This window comes from Stegodyphus dumicola, chromosome 5 (assembly GCF_044657685.1).
Source record: "Stegodyphus dumicola isolate Sdum_Otavi_A_Nest chromosome 5, ASM4465768v1".
Taxonomy (NCBI): Eukaryota; Metazoa; Arthropoda; class Arachnida; order Araneae; family Eresidae; genus Stegodyphus; species Stegodyphus dumicola.
Genome location: NC_140772.1, coordinates 230,557,649 through 230,576,745, shown reverse-complemented (window position 1 = coordinate 230,576,745; position 19,097 = coordinate 230,557,649). Strand labels below are relative to the sequence as shown.

At 31.8% G+C, this 19,097-nt stretch overlaps 1 protein-coding gene across 2 annotated transcripts in view; it reads right to left on the bottom strand.

The window, feature by feature from the left end:
• Tbc1d8-9 (TBC1 domain family member 8/9) overlaps positions 1-19,097 on the bottom strand; it is a 126,715-nt gene that overhangs the window by 58,624 nt on the left and 48,994 nt on the right. For both annotated transcript variants that reach the window (XM_035356374.2, XM_085817763.1), the window contains 3 exons: positions 13,531-13,654; positions 3,533-3,641; positions 2,213-2,402 (listed from right to left, as the gene is read on the bottom strand). In XM_035356374.2, coding sequence (XP_035212265.1) covers positions 2,213-2,402; positions 3,533-3,641; positions 13,531-13,654 — 423 coding nt within the window. The remainder of the gene's footprint in view (positions 1-2,212; positions 2,403-3,532; positions 3,642-13,530; positions 13,655-19,097) is intronic.

Sequence of the window (19,097 nt, the reverse complement as noted above, 5' to 3'; positions counted from 1 at the left end):
TCAAAACTAAGCTTATATCTAGAGCCTTTCCTGCTCGTTAAAGTATTCTGTGAGCTGTTAGGCTAATCCACTACACCTTGAAATTATTAGTTGTTATGTAATTCTGTTAAGTCAGAAGTGACTAGCTTCTTGTAACCCAAGTTGGGCCATTTGCTATTTTTATGTTCCAATAAAAGGGTCTTATACACCCTCCTTTTGATTTCTGCTTTGTTTCACAAGGCTAAAAGATAATTCTTCAATAGTTCTTTTAAAGTCTAATTTGTATATTTCCAAACTTCACATGTCCATACTTAAAAATATATAATTTCAAAAGATCAACAATTACAACAAAAGTAATCTTATTTATTACTGCTATTTTAATGAATGAATATTGTCTTCTATCTCAGCTGAAAGTTGTATCATTCATACAAAAAAGAGACTTGATTCCTCAATCTCACTGTCATACTCATGAAAATAACTCCTACCTACAATATTCTTGCAACCTACCTACCTACAATATTCTTGCAACCACTTGCTAACTCATAATCTTAGATAACTGAAACTTCTTCTATACTCAGCTTAGGGCTATTAAAATGCCCTCTATGGGAGATCTCACTATAAGCAAATAAAACAAAAAAATCAACTAGATTTCTTTATATAATTATAAAATAAAAATAGCTTAAATTACTTATTTAACTTTATATATGGGTATCAAAATCCATGATGTCTTCATATGGACAGTATATATTATGCATTGGAATTCTGTGAAAATACTACTCGAGTAAAAGAATATGCACACACATTTAGACATATATGAGTATTAATGATTTATATGGCAATGACTTGCCACAGTTTTAAAATCATTATGATTCTTACTTTTGATAATAAGAGGAGCTTTTTAGGTTCCTATTGAAATACATGAAAGTACAATAAACAGACAAGTTAAATCTCAACTAATTATCAAATTTGAATTAAACAGCATAGATTGTAGAGCCATTAGGATTTTTTAAAGCAGGTGATGTGAAAAATGTGCAATGCCCTTGCTGGGACTTGAACTCTTCAATGTGCGCCAAGTGCGCTACCATTACACCATGAAGGCATACAGAAAGGAAAGAAAAAAATACCTTATAAGATTATTATCAAATTTTAAAACTATTTCATAAGGGTCACATTATTTCTATCCCAAAAACTGATTTGAATGAATTTAAATTTACATTTTGCTTTAATACATAAACATCAAAAATATAAATTCATCACTTTTACATAACTTCTCATGGCTGTCTGTTTTCAGCTTCTAGAACTATCATGCCAATCCCCGGACTTGATGTTTTATATTTCCAGTTCACAGTATTGCTCATAAACTGCAGCATCATATTTAACTGAGCAGAAACCTAACTAACTGAATATCTTAAAAATTCTAATATTATAGTTTGTTTCGTCAAACTCATTTTATTCACTCACTATGTTGGTAAAGAACCTCTATAATGTTAATTTATTTGTGTCTCTGCTCTAATTACAATTATCTATATCTTACTAGTGTAGAATTTAACCCCTTAACTGCCGCGGGCGTATATATACGCCTTGCTCAGCCGATGCGTTAACTTTGCGAATAATTTTAGGTGTAGCAGCGCAAAGCAAATGATAGCAGTTTGGAAGGACGTATATATACGCCTGGGGCAGTTAACGCATCGGCTGAGCAAGGCGTATATATAAGCCCGCGGCAGTTAAGGGGTTAACAAATATTCTCTATCTGTATAAAGCTAATTTAAAGTTAATTTAAATTTAAATTTTAAATTAAGATATTTTAATTGCATACAAATAAAATATTAATTATTGCTGCAAACTAAATTTACAATATCATTTAAATTCTGAGAGCATATGTAAATTAAGTGCAAGTATCTAAAACCATGAAAAAATATATAATATTCCAAAAACTTAATCCTAAAATTTTTTTAAAAAAATTTTACGAAAGTATTGCTGCAAGGAATTAATTCCTTAAAGCGCACACAAAGGCACAAGAGAATTATTTAAATTTAATTTAACTTTACTATTTATTGGTGTAGATAGTACAAGTTCACAACATATAATAAGGTACACAAGCTATGTAACTAAAAAGTCATCAAACATCTTTTGATGTTAAAGGACGCTTGATGATTTTAGACTCCATAGCATGCATTTATAAATACATAAATTATGAAAAATAATTTAAAATACTGATAAAAGGTGAATTTACCAATACTAGGATTTCTCCAAGCATAGGCAGTTAAAACCCGCCTCAATACATCAATTCCCAAATCGGATTGAAAAGCTGAATGCTCTGGAAGAGATCTATGCAAGTCTCGCTCAATTTCTTCTGCTGCGATACTTGGTTTGCCACGACTCTCCTCGACAAGCCATTCATAATAACCAGGATATACAGCTAACTAAAACAAAGGAAATAAATTTAACACAATGCATTTATATATCATACATAACACAATACGTTTATTTGCTACACATATTTCTTCAAAAATAACTTACGTGCTTTATTATTGAAAATTGATTATTATTGAAAAATTACATAAATTTTATTCACTAAGGATTCAGATACATTTTTGCAAATGCTTATGTGACTATCAAGTATCTACTCTAATATGTAATAGAATGTCAAAAACTAAACATTGATTATAATTTTATGATTAAAAAATAAATGTACTCCACAGTGCTATATAATGGCAATCATTAAATTTATTTTTCTGAAGAAAATAATTTTTAATACACATATCGATGTTTCCCAAATAGTGTAGGCAATCATTAAATTTCATTTCAGAGAATAATTTACCCTCAGTTAAATTGTTAGATTTCACTTCTTTCACCAAATAAATCTTGTACACACATAATCTGAAATCGAGTTTAAAAACCTGCTGCAAAATGATATGCAACATTGCCAAAGCTTTACATGTTAACATATCCAGGTCACTTCTTATGCACTATCAAACATACTGGACAATTTTTTGCTTTGCACAGAGCATGCCCACCCTGCTTGATTTGCATTTATGGGGGAATCAATTCATTAAAATTTAAGGATCCATGATTTATTTAAATACTAGGTCACAGACTAACCTCATATAAATCACAGCGTAACCAATACGAGCACTACATAAGAATCATTACAATAGAGTTTTAGTGGTGACTAAAATTATCAGAATTTATGCATTCCTCTCCCAGACATTTTCTGGGAAAAACAATATTGCTACTTGCAAAATTTATGGCTAACATCGTATTTTGAATGGCTAAGTAAAATGTTTATATGCATTTCAGGCTGATTTCAAAATTAGGACCTCTCATAATGCTAATAATCATTTAGAACTGAAAATAAAATATATAGGAATCAATTAATGTATACTAATTTAAACATTCTGAAACATTATGTTTAACTTCTTTATATTATCTAATGATAAATCATAACATAATGCAAATAATAATTATAAAAATTCATTGTAAATGTTTATCATTTAAATAATTGAATATGATATAAAACCTTTATGGCAGCATAGTTATATAAGAATTATACCTCATTTACAGCACCAGAGTATAGCATCCACAATTCTCCTCGAAGCTCCACTGGAATGCCTTTTAAAATTAATTCTTGATCCCTGCATGTTCGGTAAGATGATATACCTCTAATATTTTAAAGAAAAGTTAATTTCACACTAAAATCTGAAAAGCCATTATCTGAATTATTTGATAAAATATTTTATTCTATATTTTACACAAATAATTTTATTTATGCTAAAATCCATCAGACCTCCATACAGCTTTTTTTCTGCGTGTATCTCCCACACAGCTTTTTTCTGGAGGGGGAGGGGTCAGCAACTTTCTTCTCACACTTTATAGAAATGCAGAATATGATATTCAAGCAAAAGCAAGATAGCCTAAAACCAATTTTTGTCCCAATTAGGTAGGATTTCTTTTGACAAAGAACATCATTATCTGCAAGAGTATTGAAGCATCCTGCATATTGTTTTAACTCCTTTGCACTGATAGAGGCCAAAATCTTTTCGTCTCCAACATCTGAAATGGTTGTGTATACCAATTTCTTTTGGAATGAATTTCCTCACCTCCTCCCTCCCCCCAGTAGAATGCTGCAAAATTGACAATAACCTTAAGTGAAGTTATACTTCGCTCTTGGGGACCTTTCTGCAGTTTCATGCACTGTGTGTAGTTTCCCCTTAGTAATATTGCAATTGTGAGCATCTATACTATTAAAACTTGTGCGCATCTGCCAGTTTGTTTGTTGGCATTATCCCCTCCATAATAGCAGGGAGTGAGTTCAGCTTGGAGAGAGGTACCCCCGGATTCCAAAAATTCATGGGAAGCGATTTCGACCATTCTCATCTTCATATGACTTTAATTAGCCAAAATATTAATTCAAAACACTGAAAACATTAATTTTCTCCCTCGTTTTCCCGAGTGGCAACAGTCTCCCACATTGGAGGAAAAAATCCACTTTATTTCCAAAAGTGTTGCCACTATTCCCTTTCAAATCATAAAGTTTGTTAATAAAAATATTGTAAGTTTTACAAAATATGAAATAAAAATAGCACTGTCAAACTTTAAACGCATTTTTTATTATATAAGGTCCCATTCTGACACTGAAGAAATCATGTGACTGCATGTGGCTTCATTGTTATGTCGAAATTTTTTTATTAATGTCAGCACATTTTAAATAAACAGTTGTTGCTGGCAACTTTTTTGTTTCAGGTTAATACAATTGACATAATATATTAATGCCTCATTAATTCTTTTATTGATATTGAGAAAATGTTGTTATATTAAATTTAAATCATGATATCACATGTATCAACCTGAAGTGTGAAAACTTTTTGTTTCCTGGTTTGACCATAAAAAATTATTTACGAATTGGTTGTTGCTTGGAAAGAACGAACTGATTTCATTCATACCGAAATGTTTTAATATATTCGCTTTTCAGGTGTACATAGAACTTATAAATTTTGCTTTGGCTGCAGCATCTGCCGGGTTTGCCCGCTAATCAATTGTTAAATGTTGATAAATAATGATTGGCATGTCATTTAACGACTCCCAAAACCAATAAGCCAAGCACTTATGTGACGGAACAAAGCACCAGGAACAAAATGGATGCAGGCGTTAGTATAAGCTGCTGATGCCTGAATGCATAAGCGATATCGATGACTTCATTGTGAAAGGATTAAATACCTACTGGCTAGGAAACCACAATTCCATTTTCAGCCTTGAATAGTTGAGGGAAGGGGCAACTGTTTTTTCTCTTATCTAAGTCTTAAGCAAAACACGTGAAGTCTGAAGACCCGTATTTGTTTCAAACACAGGTTTTCTTTTGTTGGCATAGCAAAAAGGAAGGAAGAATTATATTTCTTTGAAATTAAGCTCAGCTAGCACTGTGAATTATGCTCTTCCTTAATTTTCTGATTTGATGCAGTTTGTTACTTAAGTCAGTCTATTATTAAGCTTAACAGAATTAAAATTTTTACTAAATGATAACATCTCCATTTTATTCTTTCCTAAATATGTATCCATCATTTAGCCCAGGGTTTCTTAAACTGGAGGTCGCCAAAAGTTTTAACAGTTTTGATATTTCTTTAACTTATTGTAATAATTTTACAATTACCAAATATTTTTGCACAATGTGTCTGAAAATAGATAAAGATAAGACAATACAGACAAAGAAAAAAACAAAAATGTTTCGACACCTTCTTTTTATAATATAAAAGTTCATTTCCTTGCTTTGCACAAGACACTGTCATTTTGTCTGTTACTTATTTAAAATTTTCACACTATGTCTTAAAATTAGAAATTAAAGTTTGACCTAAAACTGCAACTGTATATTACAGTACAAGTGAAAAAATTGACATTTTCACTCACGCGTGTGTCAGATTTGCACAATACTTACGAGGTCCGTCAAAATTTTTGTAAATATTATGGGGTCCGGGGAGTGATAGCAAAGGGTCACAACTGAAAAAAGTTTAAGAAACCCTGATTTAGCCAACAGATACTGAAATTTTGTGTGCAGTTAAATGCATATATAAAGTAACATTTTTTTAAACTGAAGCGGCAGTAAGATCATCTATGAATTCTTGAATATTTTAATATAAAAACTACAGTGGAGATAGATAATAAAAGGTTGAAGAAGAGCACATCTGCAGATATTTTTTTTAAATGTTTTGGATATTTTATAGCCAGCTATCTAATTTCATGATGATGATAATAGCCAAAAATTTAAGGCTTTCAGATGTCACATGAAAAAGCAAAATTGTGAAGGAATGTTAAATAAAGATATAACTAAAGCTTTCTTTCCATTGCAATGTATTTCAATAAAAAAAAATTGTAATACAATTTTTTAGAAATATTAGATTAAAAATGCAGTAGCCACCCAGACAGTATAATGGTTAGGGAAGTCTGACTGCGATACCAAAGGTCCTGAGTTCGAATCCTGGAGAAGGCATAGATGTAAAATTGCCTGTCTCTTCATGGGAGGTAACAGTGGCCGAATATTAGGTCACTCCACAATAAAATGTTCACTGCTTCCGGCCTTAGTAATGACCAATGCCGTTACAGACAAATGGCTGCTATTTGTTTAAAAAAATTTTTTTTTTTTTTTTTTTTGCAGTTTTATCAACAAAGAAGCAAAACCACAATAATGACACCTCCCCCCCCCCAAAAAAAAAAAATAAATAAATAAAAAATAAAAAAATAAATAAGGTGTTAAGTAGTATGGTTCAAATAAAAAAGAATTACAAAAAATTTCCAAATAATGGAATATGTGAAAAAATGCAAATAAATGTTAACTACGGAATTATGTGTTAACATTGCCTCAGAAACCAATTAACAAAATCTGGAGCATGGTTTTAAACCCAGATATCATCACCGCTGAGAATAAAGAAAGTAATAAAAATTCAATTAAGAATGAAAAGATTTCAGTTGAATATTTAATGAGAATTCTTGACATGGCAATTACAGGATCTGAATGATGGAACTTTGTAAGTGAACAAAAAATTATACCTCTCTATGAAATTTAAAAAAAGATATTAACAAAAAAAAAAGTCTTAACAATTTATGTTGAAGCAAATGTTTAATAAAATAACTGTTAATATTAAGCCTTCCCGCCCCCCATTTTGTAAATTTTGATTTCCCTAGGATTGTAAATGCTTCATTATTTCAAAAACACACTTTTCATGTTTTTAATTTTATGATTCCTACACATCATCTTGCTAGATTTGTAATAATGATTAAAATCCTGACATTGCTGAAACCCTGAATCGCCTGATGATTCTAGATCTCTCACTTCGTTGTTAAAACAGAATATTCATTTCACTGGTCATAAACAATGGTAGTTCAATCTCTGGTCAATAATTTAAGATAAAAACCTCCTTCTGGATTCTGATAAGTTAATCTGCTACTGAAAAGTACATAGCTCATTTTTAAGTTAGAGAATTAAGCATCAAGAACTCATCTTTAGTTAAATTTTGAGCAACAAAAAGATAATTCCCATTTTATATTAACGTCTTGGGAAAATATAGGAAATATTATGAAAATTCTGTTATCAAGTTGCATAAATAAAAAATCTTTTGCTTGCTGTTTATCATCTCTAAGGAAATATTAAAAGTAAATAACAAATCATCAAAAAAAAAAAACTGAAATTTTCCGGCATTACTGAATATGTTCAGAAAACTCACATAACATAAATTATTTATTATATTCCAAAACACTATATTTTTAAAAGTATTAGGCATGTTAATTCAGAGATGAAATGATCTGGAAACTCACGAAGTTTTCCTCGCATATTAATTCTATGCATGTGGCATTGGATGCATGAGACACAGTCAAGTTTAGTCCAATTCTGCACCAGAAATCCCCATTCAATGATCATTACAGCAGCACTGATGCTTTTTCTTAGCTTTACCGATGCTGCTGGCAGTGGGCTGTCTGCATAAAAATGTTCTTTATATCCTTAATAAATCCTTAATGTAGCCTCACAAGAAGAAGTCACATGTAACTAAAACATGACACTTGGAGAAACATGTTGTAAAATATGTGGCCTAAAACTTAACTACTATTCAGATGTGCATTGTGTGACCAATAAGGTACACTGGTGTGCAAAACTTAAGCAACTTGTGTTCTTTCTTGCATAACTACACGAAAAATCACCTGAGAGACATGAAATTCAAAATTAAGACACAGCATTTTGTATTTAAATGATAACCAAAGCATAATTGCGATAAAAATGAATACAATGCATACAGTATGAAATCAAACAAAAATAGGCTTTATTGAACTCATACATGATTGTCTGTACAAGAGGAAGAACAATAAACATATGTTCCTTACTATGAGATATGCCGTCCCCTTACTGCAACCTTGCTTCGAATGGTCTCTCCATACTCAGCACCAGATTGTCTAACAGATCTTGAGGTAAGACGGCATATTCCTCAATCAGCATCTGTTTCAGTTGCTGGGTGTTCATCGGAGGATGTAATCGTGCCACAAGGCATCTTCCCAAAGCATCCAACACATGTTCTACGGGATTTAAATCAGGGAAGCACGCTGGCCAATCCATTCGAGTGATATCTTCACTTTTCAGTAGCTTCTGAACAGGAGTCTGGTGTGGCCGTGCATTGTTATCCATAAAAACGAAGTCTGCTTCAATGACACCTCGGAACAGATTCTTTCCATGATAGTACTGAGATTAAAGCATATTCCGACCTCTCTCCAAATCAATTTGTGTTGAGAATCGCTTGTGGCACTAAAACCACTCTCATCTGTAAGGAGGATACAACTCCATTGACGAGATGCCCAGTTTTTGCGCTTCTTGCAACATTGTAAACGGTGACATCGATGGCCAACTTTCAAAGGGATGCAGCATTCAGGACCGCAGGTGAATAAGCCACCTTTTTGAAGGTGTCTGCACATAGTAAACCATGACACTTGTCGACCCGTTGCTTTACACAGTTGTTGAACTATGGAGTTTGGTGACTGGTTTCGTGCTCCTTTTGCCTGCAAGACAATATATCGGTCATCCACTGCAGTTGTTTTCCTTGGGCGGCCACCACCAACCTATCTAACAGCCGTACCTAGGGTTTATAAGGCTTTCCAAGTGCGCGAAAAGACACTTTTGTTGATTCCAAACTCTTCAGCTATACTGGTCACACATCATCCCTACTCCAGATTTTCGATCATTCTACACATGTGAAATGTGAAATCTTCCAGATCATTTCTTCTAGCCATATTTCATGAAAGAACTCCTTGTACTTGCAGCGAATGTCTTTAATTGCATCTCCATCTTTCCTTTTATGGCAGTCTCGAGTTGAGCGTGCCGACCGCACGCGTTTTGCGTACGCTCACGTAGCCTGTGACGTTTTTTTCTTGACATTTGCATACGCATGACCTTTCTACTGAATTGCGTGTTCATTGTACTGAACGCAAGAACCCCTTTCCTACAATTTAATGGCTATTTGATTAAAATTTACATTGTTGCTTAAGTTTTGCACACCAGTGAATATAAACAATATATGTAGTATTTAAGCAAAACTTATCAAGTTTCCAGTTCTTTTCATGTATCCATTAATATTGCATGATACTTTTAAAATAGGGATTGTAATTCTAGTGAACTGCTTTCCCAGTAAATTGCTGAAAATAGCTCACAATTTTTAAAGATAAATCAGCATTATTTTACTGATAATTTGGTAAAAATACATATCAATATGATCCATATAAAGTGAGATAAAAAAAAAAAAAAAAAAAGGAGACTAAGTGTGTAGCTTGAAAACAGAGTGGAGTTGGCAACAATTGTCATGCCAGCCACCTCCTCTATCCATGCGGCCAGTTTCAACTTAATCGAACACTCCAGTGGGAAGTACTGCCTCATTGAATGAACATGTACAACTGCATTCTGCCAGAAAAATGTCTAATGTAAAAACCAAACAGCAAATCAATAACAAGTTTCTTCTGAAACTTAAGAAATCAGCCACGGAGGAAATATTTCAAATGTTAACCGAGGCTTATGGAGATAAAACTTTGTCTCATGCACGTGTGTTTGAATGGCATAAGCAGTTTTTAGGGGAAAGGAACAGTGTGGAAGATGATGAATGTGCTGCGGCCCAGCACATTCATCTTTCATGATTGAATGGGTTCCCAGTGGTCAGACTGTTAATCAATACTACTACAATGAAGTACTAAAACAGGACTTCGAGAAAAATATTACGGGAAAAAAAAGGAAACAGTTGTGGAGTGATGGATGGCTGTTGCACCAGGACAATGCATCTGCTCACACGGCCCTATCTGTCAAGCAGTTTCTGACCAGCAAAAATATTACTGTGGTGGGGCATCTTCCTCATTCACCTGATTTGGCTCCATGTGACTTTTTTTAAAATTTCCTAAAGTTAAATCTTACTTAAAGGGAACCCATTTTACCTCAGCTGAAGAGGTTCAGGCAAAAATGGGGAATCTTCTGAAGGGGCTTCCAAACACCTCATTCCAGAACTGTTACAAGCAATGGCAGCACCGAATGCAAAAATGTGTGAATCCTGAAAGGAAATACTTTGAAGGTGATAATGTCACGGAGAAACAGATGCTGTAAGTACAATGATTTATTGGACCAGTTGCTTTTTTTTGTGTGTGTGTGTGTGTCACACCTTGTATATGTCTTCTTAATTACCCCCTAATGTGTTAGAAAAACTTTCATAAGTTTAAAACCTGATATAATTTTTTTCAGAAATGTTTTAGTTATACAATATTAAAATAATTACAGATGATGAAACCTGATGACTTTCATTATAAGAACATAAGTTTATATTTCTTTATGTTGAATTAATGAATTAGTCAATCGCATTTTTTTTTTACATATGTGCTCTATAAAAAGTAAACTTTTTTTAAATATTCAAGTAACAAAATTAAGAATGCTTTAAAGCATCATATAAAATCAAGATTTACAAGTTGATTCTGACATGAAAAACTGGAACGATAAAGATTATGGGATAATAAATCATGCAAAACTGCAGTTACAGAGAATGTCATGGAATGAATTGAATGCATATATAAGAACAAACCAGATGCTATTGAATTACAAGAAGCAACATGAGATACTGATTCTGAAAATTTCTTGGCTTAACTTTGTCAACTGCTATCTTATTAAGAAAGAAAAAAATTCAGTTTCTAATAAAACCAAAGCCACTGTATCTTGTGAAGAACAAACACTAATAAATAAATTAATCAATTAAAAACTAAATCAAGTTTTCAAAACAGGATGGTTTATTTTGAGCAGGAAAAAATAACATAGTTTTCGCCAATGATCAAATATTTGTCATAGGTGACCAGTTTTTGTATACCATCATCAAAGAGACTTCCCGCCAGTTTCGATAACCACGACTCCACAGCATTTTTCGTGTCATCGTCAGATCCAAAGCGCTTGCCACCAAGCTCGAGCTTCATGTGCAGGAACAAGTGATAGTCGGACGGCGCCAAGTCCGGGCTGTACGGCGGGTGATTGAACTGCTCCCAATGAAACTGTCGAATTAACGATTGAGTGACACCAACAGTATGGGGCCGAGCATTGTCATGGAGCAACACAATTCCTTCACTGAGCATTCCTCTTCGTTTGTTTTGAATGGCACGCCTTAGTTTTGTTAAAATCTCACAATATCGTGCCGCATTAATGGTTTCACCTCTGGGAAGAAATTCAGTAAGCAAAACGCCTTTCCTATCCCAGAAGACAGTGCACATGATTTTTTGTGATGACATTGTCACTTTGAACTTTTGTTTTTTCGGAGAATGAGTGTGTCTCCACTCCGATTGTTGTTCCGATTCTGGTGTGAAATGACACACCCAAGTTTCATCATGTGTCACAATTTGGTTTAAAAAGTTTTCTCCCTCATCACCATGTGAGAAATGTCAGGGCACTACCAAGTCGCTTTGTTTTGTGAACATCAGTGAGCATTTTGGGAACCCATCGGGAACACAGTTTGCGATAATTCAAGCGGTCAGACACAATTTAGAACAAAACAGTATGTGAAATTTGTGGAAATGTCTCTGAAAGAGTTGTCATTGTGAAGCGTCTGTTCTCATGAATTGCTTCATCAACTTTTCTTACCAAATCATTGGTGACAATAGAAGGCCGACCACTCCGAGCCTCGGTGTGGGCATTTGTTTCACCTGCATTAAACATTCTTACCCACTTTCTCATAATTCCATCACTTATCGCGTATTCACCGTAAACTTCTGTCACTTGACGATAAATTTCGGCTGGTTTAACATTCCTCGCGTTCAAAAATTTAATCACGGCATCAATCTCACAGTCAGCGGGAGAACTAATTGTCTTAAATATTTTGAATGTGCACAGAAAACTGAAAACACAACATAGAGCAACAAAAATGGCAACAACTGAAAGTCAGTAAACAAGAAAGACTAGTGCGCATGCGCGGGATGCCTATCACAGTGCTGCGACGGCGCTAGAATGAAACGGTACTTAGTTTCCGAATACGCTATGTACATACAGCTCTTATTAAATCTAAAGTTGCGTCTCTTGTTTTAAAGAAAAATCCAGCTGTCAAAAAGCTATTGCAAAATCTTTAAATAACTCTGTAGGAGCTGTGAACAAAATTATAAAATCTGATTTAAAGATAATTAAAAAAAAAAAAAATGATGTTCATCGTTTAACGTTGAAACATGTTTCTCAACGTAAGACTATATGCAGATTGCTGTATGAAAATTATTTGGCAGGTGAAAATTGGAAATATATAGTTACAATTGATGAAGCTTGGATATACTTATCTGATTTTAATAGAAAAAGATCAATTTACTACCAAAAAAGAGGAGAATAAGACTTAATATGTTTGTTCACAGAAAAGAAGGAAAGTTTTTCTAAAGATTTTATGGTTATTAATGGATTCTATTAAACAGAAAACTTAAAATAAGGAAAGTAGAAAAAATGTCAAAATTCATTCGGATTACTATCAGAAATATGTTTTGACATCTGTTCCTAAATAAGAAATTCCGTCTCTTTATCCAAACAATCTTCACTATGTTAAGTTCCATCAGGATAAGGCTACAAGCCATACCTCTAAATCTCTTGCTCTATTTTTTGAAAAAATGAGAAATAAAACCGGAATTGAAGTTATTCCTTTTAAATGCATCCACATAAGTCCACTGGTGTGTTTCCTATGGATTACTGTGCATTTGGACTTTTAAAACAAGCTTTTTATAAGTGGCTTTTATTTCATTTTTTTACATATGTGTATGATACTTTTATGTTTCATGTCCAGAATATAATTTACATTAATACATTTTTGTGATGCCTTTTGAATAAAAAATCTGTTTTTGTATCATTTGCTTATATATTTCCAATAAACAGTTTGGAAAAAAAATATTTGTAAATTGCTGTTAAATTGACAACTTTACTAAATTATTGGTAATTAAAAAAAAGTGGTACATTTACAATATATATTAATATATCTCTATTTTATTTTTAAAAAAAACCTAAAACTTAATGTATTTCAGTTTTTTTTCTTTAGAAAAATTTACCTTCCATATTCAGAAAAATGATTATTCCATAAGTCAAGCTTTTGTTTTTCTTCAGCAGATGTAGTAACTGAATCTTGTTGAAAAAGTTTGTACAATGGAGGCTGGATGGACCAAGTTCTTTCACCTAAAAAATATGTTTACAATTTATTTAATTCTCATTAAGAATTAATACTGAATACATAATATATATATTTGAATATATAATTACTAGTGAATATATAGTATGAACATACTTCATTTTGTTTCCTTAACTTGTATTCAAAATTATCCTGTTATTCTTTTTACTTGATGATGATATATTAGATCAGCATATATTTAGGCCAAAATTAATGGACTTTTATTGCATTTATTTTTCTGCTTCATAAGTACCTGATAATTATACCAGAGATCTCAAACTACACATGAAGATATTTCAATTATGTATTTATTGCAAGTATGCCACTGCAAAGATTTTAGTTTAAGTCTGAGTTTACATTATTTTCATTTCCATTAAAAATGAATATGAATAATGAACCAGAAAGTCTATTGATGGAGTTACTTAATTTTCAATGAGATATAAGTTTTATTCAAAAATTTGAAAATACAGATTTGATTAACTTTTATTTGTACCTACAAAAATAAATAAATAAATAAGCTCAATTATGAATTTTTGCATGTTTCATTTGGAAACGTACTTATATGAGAATCTGCCCCTTTTTTTACAGTTGAAATTTAGTATGAAATGAACATGATTGACCAATGAACATGATTTCTAGTAATGTCTCTCTAAGGCATCAAAAAAGAGAATCAAAATGACATCCATTGTCAAGCCACAGAAAGAAATAAAGAAGTTTTACAAACATATGCATTTTTATTAATCTGTTGAAGAAAATTGAATAAATAAGGGAAAGTCACTAAACTGGTTTTATTTATACTCAAGTTTTGTACGCTTGGAAAATTTTCTCTGAAAACTAAGAAAATTTTCAAAACTTTTATTTTTAATTAGTTATTTAATGATTAATTATATAGGCTTCAATGATTTGAAATAAATGTCAATCTGAAGTATTAATATATTTACTTGTCAATATGTTTCAATTACAAAGTGTAACAAACAAATATATCTTGCAGGTACCAAATTTCAGATTTCAGACAGGAAATAAATATAAATTTAATTTTTTCCCCCTCTCAATATGGTTTTTACATATATTTTCATAAAAAAAATTTTATAATGGCCGGGTGTTTTATTTAATAGCTATTAGTGTAAGCACCTAATAGGTGGCCACCATATGAAGGGATGGACATTTACAGCCAAGCCTTCTCCGGGTCTCTAACCACTATACCGACTGGGCAGCATTTTCATAAAAATTAAGTAAGCAAAATTAATTTTTTTTCATTTTTAAATATTTTTATTTATTTATTTTTGTTAAAAATTTTTACTTCATTATTAAAAAAGGGAAAGTTTGGCCCATCAGTTATTTTCAGATCATGCATTTGGCTCACAGGAAATTTGAGTCTGAATCATAAAATCTAAATTTTAATACCTTTAACATAAGCAATACAACACATATAAGTAAAATTACTAATTATATTTACAGGAAGATTAGCCCAACTTATAAAATATGAAAATTTTAAACAAGTTTGTTAAAGTTAAAACACTATACAGGGAGCCTCATAAAAAATGTGGCATTACATACAGGTTAGATGGGAAAAAAATGCTGTTGGAATGGTTTTGGCATAGAGCTTCATTTAGGAGACATGAGACTTGGAGTCTATGTCACTTCCAAACAAGTGAATGGAAGAGATAATTGTGATGTAATTGTGAGGAGAATAATAAATTGTGAGGAGAATAGTATAAAGACATACATCAAATCCCTGCAAATGCCTATAGTACCTTACAAGAATAGTTGAGTACTGAATATATAGGCAAAACTAAGAATGTCAGGGAAATGTACTTATGTCTGTCAGTAACTACAACTGCACAGCCAGCTGTGATCAACAATATGCTGTGACCATAAGATTAACAAAAGATGCTTATGTACAAACAACAAATCATGATACTTCCTTCATGCAGATTTTTGGAACATAATTTTGCACATATGCATTATCTTTAATTGTTTCCACTTAATTTCTCTACTACTAGAATTCCATTCAGTTGCAGAGCGTCGGTTGCATTGCATAACAATGTACTCTTCACAAGAGACAATGCTCACATACATCTGGTACAACCTTGCTTGGCAATGTCCATCAGCTGAGTGGCCCAAGCTGTTTTGTAATCATTTCACTCACATTAGCAGAAATGCAATTACATATTTATCAGTCTTTCTCCTCTTCTCCTTTTGCATTTGTATTTCTTTTAATTTTAAAAATCCAATATGATATCAAGAGGAAGAATGAAGATCATAAAACAGTAAAAAGCTGCAAAGTTTATAAGAATTTTAAGTTTTACTGACATTTATTTTATTTTAAAACTTTACTATCCTCTCTTATTTTCCATTTCCAGCCAGAATAAGCACGAGTAGAATTGTTTATGCTAACAAGGTGCTGATATACTAAGACATATTGTAGTATTTGCCTTTCGTTCCCTACATGCGTAGTGTCAAAAGACCAATCTTCACATTACTAGTCTCTGTAAACCATTTAAATTTAGTTCTTATTTAGTTTAGTTTATTTCTTATTTTTTACGTTTTAGACCAAAAGCGCTGGTCTTTGTATCCTAAAGTGCAGGAGTGGCTGCATGCTGTGAGAAATAAAGGGTAAAGTTAACCCTTCTTATTTATATTGTATCTCCTCCATACACAACACACAAGCATAGTTTGAGTAAGCTCCCTGTTCTTATTCAAGATTACTAAATGTTCCCGAAGGAAATTAATTAGAAGGAATGGCTGTCCTTACAAGTTTTGTTGTTATATCAGAAAATAATTTAAATTTAAGGTAAGTTGAAAAATGGTACACATTTCACTGCTAGCATAACAGCAATACAGGAGAATAAAGAAAAGGTTCAATTCATGTCAAAACAACACTTTGGCAAAGATTGCTTCAGTTGCAAGAAAAATTTTGCAAACGGAAAAGATGAAAAAAATCTTAACAGCTTGGGTTGACAATCTAATAGGCTAAAAAGGCTCAGTAATAGAAGATGTTACTATTTGAAACAAAGCTTTAGATTTGTTTTATACCCAACACATTTTTTCCACATATACTTTGTGCAATGTGATTTTGCCACATGCAGAGGGTATTTATGACACAACTCCCTGCATTCAGCAAGGATTTACTGTATACACAAGGATGTTGTATGCTGTGTCCCACACCACATATTTCACAAAGCACTTATTTTGCTGACTAGTAATGGCAATGCAAGAGACACTGCATTGTTGCAGTATGGACTGTCTGAAATCTTCCAAAAATACCTGGCATCATCAAAACATTCTCGAAGACTGACTGAATATACACAATAATATTCTTTATGGCAATCAAGAGAATTGCCATAGACAATTGCACAATAATATTCTTTATGGCTCTCTATGGAATCATTTGTATTGGCTTCTCCAACACAAGTGATTTTATATGATCTCTTAAAAAGAATCTATGGGTTTTCAGTCTGCTGATTTGCGGACAAAAGAACATCACTGGGTGCCCCTCCATTTGCCTAGCCAGATGTGACATCAGGGGATTTGGCCTCTCACATATCTCTTGCACTAATTGGAATACCAACACATTCCAGTGGCATTTTCAGTCTTTTAGCCTCTGAATATACAATGTAACACAATGTGACTGACAAAATTTTTTCTGAGACATCCTGTTGATTCATCAGCATTAATTTACAATTAAAACTCCCTTTATGATACAGTAACCCCGACTTACAAATATCTGCAGCTATATAAATATAAAAAAGCCATTTGACATTCAAACCGAAACTTTCATCAGTTAAAAATAAGGACCCCATAAACAATTCTTGTTTTCCTTGCATTTAAACAATAAATCCTTAATTTATAAGATAATATACCTACATACATATACATACATTTAATACTAATAAATATTGCAGTTCCTTGCAAAATTATACTTAAGCAATTTATTAAGAGGTTATTGTCATTCTTAAAGGTTTACAAAATGCATTACTTATATAACTTGAGACTAACTCTTTTCTGCTATATTGAACCATACTGCAAAAAGAGAGTATTTTTCTTAATATGTGAATGTGCATATAGAGACATGCAAGATCAAAAATATGTAAATCAGTTTTAAAATTTAATTTAGCAATAGCCTCTCAATTCATTTTTAATTTTGGGTATTTCTCTCTCTGTATTCTAAAAACAGTAATAACTTTTCTGGACTTTGTCATTTCTAGATCAATGTCACATGGCTTGATAATGAATGTTACATGGCTTGATAATCAATGCCACGTGGCTTGATAATGTAGCTAATTCAAAACTTAAATTCAAAAGTGTTTCTCTTAATAAGCAATCTAAACCAAAACCTTCTTTTGGTGAGCTTCCATAATGGATAATAGCACACTTTAACTTAGCACATTTAACTCCATAGTGGATAATAGCACACTTGTTCTGCTTGATTCCTATCATAACAGTATCAAAAATGTAGATGTTCTTGAATAGCAATGATTAGAGTGCTAAGTAAATTATGGCTACAAATGTCAATTGAAATAAAGTTGAATATTTAATCTTATTTAACTACTAAGTTTCTTCTTCAATATGGATCTACTTTCTATGTCATCAGCACTGCAATGTCCTTTTCATCACAATGTTGCTATGTCTTTTTCTGTTAAAATACTGTAAAGAGTATCCTAATTTTTTCAAGCAATAACTGAAAAATCTTTGCTTTAATATCATAATTTTAATATTTTACAGTCCTTATAAAAATTCCTGTTATCAATATAAAACCAAAATTTTCTTTTATACATATTCATGAAATTTGTATTAAAATTAATTATTTATGACAATTATAATTTTAACATTTCTAAAATAAGCCACATTTTCTTACTTGTAAAGCAATTAAAATGTACTTTAGAAATTAATAGCAGAACATTAACAAAATACAATACAATGGCAGAAAAACTTCGACTGAAATGGACATGTCCTCACAAAGTGAATCAATGTTAGAACCTGCTGATGGTTGTGGAATGCTTAAAATACAATAGAACCTAAAAACTTCCATTCCTTTAAAAAGGTAACTAGCTTTTAATATAGTTATCAACTTAAACAATAAATCTTTAATTTATAAAAAAAATGCATAAGCTTAGCTTATTAGCTTACGCATTTAAAACTTATTGCCATAAAAATCTTCAAATTAGTTAATTGAAATAAAAATATATATATAATTAAAATTTAAGATGTGTATTCAAGATAGGCCTTTTAAATTTTGTAAATAAAACTCTACATTGCCTTACAATAATAATATTGACCATATAATTTTGAGGTAATAAGGAAATAAACTTCATTATTATATCTGTTTAGGGTAGACTTTTAATATTTTTTAAATATGAAAATTTTAAATACATCTATTAATTATGTTACAAAATCACAAGGAATTTCAAAATATTATAATCCGATTTATTTTGCATTTGAAAGATCATT